This window comes from Protopterus annectens, chromosome 13.part0 (assembly GCF_019279795.1).
Source record: "Protopterus annectens isolate FY-2018-M chromosome 13.part0, PAN1.0, whole genome shotgun sequence".
Taxonomy (NCBI): Eukaryota; Metazoa; Chordata; order Ceratodontiformes; family Protopteridae; genus Protopterus; species Protopterus annectens.
Genome location: NC_056747.1, coordinates 1,199,012,371 through 1,199,018,370, shown reverse-complemented (window position 1 = coordinate 1,199,018,370; position 6,000 = coordinate 1,199,012,371). Strand labels below are relative to the sequence as shown.

Here is a 6,000-nt window from a genome sequence, read left to right as displayed (position 1 = left end):
TTGTGAGTGGGTAAAGAGTTTAGTGAAAGTGGTGGGGGGTAATAGGGGGATAGGAGGGTACTAAAAACTAGAAGTATCAAAAAGTAGACAATAATTGACAACCACTTCTAAGGCCTGGAGCCGTGAGGTGGTTGGGCTATGAATTCATAGGATAGGTTTGAGAAAGGTAGGACTAGGTAAAAGCATCACCTAGTGGGCAGAAACTATGTAATAGGTGAGTTGGAGAGGGAGAAGACTGGTCTGGAATAGAGGTGATAGGGGCAAGCAGTTAAAGGGAGGGTTATAGTATTACAGGGGAGAGATTTGCTAGCTATGGGGTAGTAAGGGGTATCACTGCTGGCTGTCCTGGCTGGGGAGCGAGCTTAGAGCTACCAAGAATTAAATGCTTGTAAATATAAACATTACAGCCTGGTGTAGTAAAGAAACATACTTTCTTGCTTTCCTGTTTTATTTTCAAATAGAGTTGAGGGATGAGAGGCAATGTGAGGAAACAGTAGGTTTTAGTGGTTCCTTGGTGGCTGGGCCAGGAGAATGTTATATCCAGTTGCAGGATATGGAGGCTGGAGAGCCAGGTACTTTAGGATGGGAAGAGAAACTACAGGTAGGGTAGAAAAGAAAAAACAGAAACACTGTTTTTAGTAGGATGCTAAACAATTAAGAGCATATAACCAACTACACAGTAGAACAAAAACAGACTCATTTAAACCAAGTAAGACCACTGAGCACATGTCTAAGGACCCTGGAGACCACTAGGAGTGGGAATGGGAAGGAAGCTAGCACTGTTTAGACACTCCAAATCATATCCCTCCTGGAGGCTGGGGGGGTGCTTCATCCATCTGCTAGATAAATAGGACCTGGCAACAAATGAAGAATGACAAATGATTTGTGGATAGATGTAACTGCAGGAAGACTTGACTGATTTCTGATCCCAGATTTCCTCACCCTCCCTCAGACCTTTGACACAGTTCCTGAGACTGCATAATGGATCCATGCAAGTTTCCTTGCACTTGGTACAGTCACTTGCTGCCATTTTTTCTCCTCTCATTATGAATGGGTGTGGCCAGGTTGAAATGCATCATGCTTTTCACTCAAGAAACAGTATGCTAGGCTGAGTCACAATAAGGAGGACTGCAGGAGCAGCTGAAAGGTTGCAGCTTTTTAGGCCTTGAACATTGTATCTTCTACATAACAAGCATTAAGATCAACATCAGAACTATGTGAATGATAGAAAATAAAGAGGCGGCATGCCTGCATAGTGATTGAATGTCTTGTGCTGCTGGTGACCAGATAAAACTACCAACTCAAGTGCTGGAGGGATAGCCAGTGGGAAGGCTGAGGTTGGAATAAAGCAACCAACTTTAAACTTTCTCTCTCCTTTCATTCAGAGGGAAGGTGTTGGTTTACACTAGTCAGGGCACTAATGAGCATGAGACTGGGAGGCTCCTGTGGCTGTACCAGCTGTTGCATGCAAACAGCAAATCAATACACTCCCTGCCTCTATATTAAGGCAATGCTTCCCTCTCCAAGTTCCATTCTCCCTTAATTTTCCCCTTATATAAAGGAAAGATCTTCTCCCAAGCCACCATATGTAGTCTGTTTTTCAAGCTCTAAAGACAGCAGATTACAGAAGGGGACAAAAAGGGGAAAAACTAACACACTGGCTAAATATGCTCACCTAAACCAACCTGATTTCCAAAATGCTGAGAAAAAGACATTTTTGCCAAACTAAAAACAGCAGAAAAGAAAATCCCAAAAGCATCCAGTACACAAGGCTTATCAAGTCAGATCCTAAATCCCCTAAAATTCAGAACACAAATGTGTCTTTTTTTATATTCCCCATACATTACGTAGTGTCACACTAGTCCCAGTTGAGCAGAGAATGTTGTACAAGTAGCGCAAATGGATCCTCAGGGAAAAACAAAAAAAAAACTGCTATACTGTCACCCATTAACACTAATACTAGGAACAATCAGGTGAATACAAACCATTATGCTTCTTACACGATAAGAGCAGAGTGACTGAAATAACCACACACAAAAATTTAGAAACACACTATAAAAGCAATTTCCACCTATTCCACAATTATTTGCTACTGAAACAGGTTCTGGCTAAAGGGAGGCTCAAAAAGGTTTATTTAATATTCCTTCTGAATCAGCTGCATTAAAAAAAACAGCTCTTACAACAACATGTTGGTTACTACATTATGAAATGACATTTATGACTAAAAAGAAAACAGTCAAGTATGACATGTCCAGAAGTTCAAAATCCAAGGTGCATGCTCTCGGTTTTGGAAGGTGTATGCATTCTGCAATTAACAGCAAACAAGTATTAAAACAGATACAAGGTGGCAAAGTGAAGTAAACTAAACAGAATGAAAATTTTACTTGGTCTATATGACAACTTCAAATAACCAAGGTATAATAAAATATATGAATCTCAGTTTTTAATTTTTCAGATGACAGTCCAAAGTCTCATAAGGTAGATGTCAGTAGGACTGATCAACTGCATTCAAGACACACTATGAATGCAGAGATCTGTCATTTGACTACACAGCATGTTCTATACGATGATGTCTAGAAATGGTCAAAATACATAAGCAAATATCTCTTCAGAGGTCAAACTTGACAACTATGAATTCAAAATTTCAAATGTCACTTTAAAGGATTTTTTAGAATTACGCTGAAGAACTTACACAGCAACATCTGGGTTACATTGGAAAGTATTAGATTTATGCGAAGAAAAACAAGCCATAAATGAACTACAGCTGACAGTACTGAACTCCAAAAGAAAGGATAAAAACCTCAGTTTCTTATTCAATGTAATAGGAACAGGTCTGTAGAATAAAAACAGTACTAACAAGTACAGTATGTACAAAAGAAATTATTTCACTTTCCACAATTTCCCAATGTATACGCCATTTTCCCCATATGATACTATTTCAGTATCATGACCAAATATACCATATGCTGCTTTATACTGTATAGCTTTTTAACTGTCCCAGCGACTTTTCTTGCGTTTGGGTGGTTCTGGAATAGCAAAACTCTCACTTTTGCTATCCCGGCTGCTGCTACTCTCTCTCTTACTCTCTCCATTTCTTTCACTGCTGCTTCTGCTTTCACTGTGTCGGCTGCTACTGGAATGTCGACCTTCACCATATCGATCTCTTTCTCCATGACGGCTGCCCCCATCTCCATGGCGGCTACCTCCATCTCCATGGCGGCTGCCACTATCTCCATGGCGATGACCATCACTTCGACGACTGCCGTCTCCATGACGATGACCATCTCCATGTCGGCTGCTACTTTTGCTGTCACTGTATCGATCTCTGCTGCTGCTACTACTACTACTGGTGTTTTCTAAAGCATTTCCACCTGCACTGTTGCCACCAAAATTGATTCCTCCACTGCTCGAGTAGCCTGTAATAATACTGCTGAAGCTTCCACTCATGGGATATCCTTGCAATTGCTTTAAAGAAGCAGCATCTAATAAATCACTGGAAGCATTCTGAGGAGTTTTTGATGGCACAGAACTAAGGCTACCGGCACTGGTCCATCCACCAGCACTGCTATCCAGATTGCTAGTCTTCTGTGCTGAAGAACTGGCTGCAACAAAATGATTCTTGTACTGAAGCTATTGAAAGAAAATTACACACAGTTAAATTAAACAGATCATATTAAAAGGCAAGAAATTTCAACTTGTCTTACTTTTTAGGCTGGGTACAAGCAGACATAACCCCATTTACTATTACTACCAAATGCCATCCTACTTTACAACAAAAAAAAATGTCATTGCTCTTTTCCTTAATGAATACACAAATGCACTTTCTTTTAAGTTCTAAAGTTGTAGACTAATAAATTTAACTTCAACAGTACAACATACCTTAAAGCAACCTACTAACCAAACTGACAAGAGTCAGCTTTTGCGACATTTCCTTTGACATGAGAACTCTTTGCACCAAGGATAAGTTTTCTTATTTCTGAAGAATGGTGATCTACAATGTGGCAAATAAGTCTACTCCTCTTTTATGGGCATTCCTTTGTCAATATAGGATGCCTCAATAGATTAGGCCCAATAAGAAAGTTTGGCATTCTGCACAGTGCACCCCTAGAGATGGGAAGAGTTCACTGGTGAGGTTCTTTTGGATTTAAGCCTATATAGGTCTGGTGTTAGGTAGGTGCTTATGTAAACTACAGCTAAGCAGGACACTGGCATGGCATCGTTGAAGAAGAATGTCTTTGCTGGGGTAACATTTTGTGCATACTGTAACCAGAGTGTAATCTGCTCTAACCAAAAGTTTCCAAGCTGTCCGATATATATTCCTCCATATGCAGAAAGAAGCCTGTACTCCTTTAGGCTACCATGAAGACTACAAGAACTTCTTACCTCTTTGCCTTTATCCATTTTGTCTGGAATAATATTTAAAAAAAGGGTTTTCAGCAGACTGCAGTTAGCTTAAGTTAGAATTCAGTAGCAAAAACAAAAATATAACTCACACTGTTCCCAGACAGAGTCAGAGCAAGATGGATTGAAAAACAAAAAGCACATCAATATTGAAAACACTATCAAGTCATATGGGGTACAGCACAGTGATGTAGCATTTGGAGTCACTGCTTCCAAGTGCTTGCTTCTCCCATTTGGTCCCCATGATGGGTACCCCTTTTTGTACAGTCTCTCCACATCTCCAAAAATGGTGGTGTTACTATACAAGGGGTTCTACTGGCATGATAAAAGGTAGACAGTAAGAAGCTGCTTTAAAAAACACCATCCGACTGAGTCTTGCAAACTCTGTGTATGCAAGGATGTATGCCTCAGCCCCTTTGGAAGAATCTTAAGAACACTGACTAACTGCAGTAGTATATATACCTTTTGAAGAGTAGCATAAGCGATCTCTGTGCTTATCAAAATGAAAGCCTTCTGTGCACCCACAGTAAGAACAGCAGATTCTAGAGAAGCAAGTTGTTTATATAAATATGAAAAAGGATTATCTGTTGGCTGTGATTACGATGCAGGATTTAACAGGAACAAAGTCATTCTAAAAAAGGGGATATATCACAAGGAACAACATGAATCCAAATGTGTTGATTGCACTACATGCATTAGGTGGATTGTACACACTAAATTGGTCACATGTGCAAGTGTGGTGTGGAAGAACTATTGCAGCAGGGCTAGCCACCTGGCAGTGTAAACCTAGACTCTAGAGGACTGTCACTGTTGAAGTGACACCCAACATCATGTGCAAAAATGGGAAAAATGGGTTACAGGTGGATGGATGGGTTCAACAGACAGTCTGAGTGATAATTATCAACTGTAAAGTGTTTCTGTTCGTTTTTTTTAGAATTCGTTTTTTTTTTTTTTTTTATATTTACTGATACTGTATCGGGGATCAATTATGTGCCCATACAATAGGGCAAATCAGACAATAAAAGGAACTAGTAAATGTTTAAAGGTTTCATAAAATTCTGCAGAAATGTTGCCTGGTCCACTGGCTTTTTATTTTTTGAGATACTCTATTGCTGTGTTTATATCCTGTAATGTGAAGTTGAGTCAATGAATAGCTTTTCATTTCTACGTTTTGCAAGAATTCTGTTATACTATTATGAACATTCTAAAAAATTTAAGTTCTTGTCAGTTACTATTTGGACAACTGATGGATTAAAATAGATTACATCATTATGATCTAACCTGATCCATTAACAGTTTGTCAGAGCCATAGTAATACGAATAGCTCTTACAAGGCTCAGCTGGTTAATCTTGATTCTTGTCTGACATCTGACCATCTAAGACATTTATGAAAGCTTACAAATGTTTAACCGCATAAGTGTATCTGATGCTTCTATCTTGGGCTCAAAGATGCAAACAATGGACTTTTTTATTTAATATCTTCAACAATGAAACTGTTCATCAAGGCAAACACACCCATTAAAGGCATAATATTTAGAGGGCAGCAAAGCTGCCTGTTGTGCACTTTGACTCCAAAAGACTTGGAATACACAGGAAACA

At 39.3% G+C, this 6,000-nt stretch overlaps 1 protein-coding gene across 1 annotated transcript in view; it reads right to left on the bottom strand.

The window, feature by feature from the left end:
* Window positions 1-2,109: 2,109 nt before the first annotated feature.
* Window positions 2,110-6,000, bottom strand: part of DDX42 (DEAD-box helicase 42) — a 991,771-nt gene continuing 987,880 nt past the window's right edge. Inside the window, exon 15 of the mRNA XM_044054957.1 lies at window positions 2,110-3,630. Coding sequence (XP_043910892.1) covers window positions 2,989-3,630 — 642 coding nt within the window. The 3' untranslated portion in view covers window positions 2,110-2,988. The remainder of the gene's footprint in view (window positions 3,631-6,000) is intronic.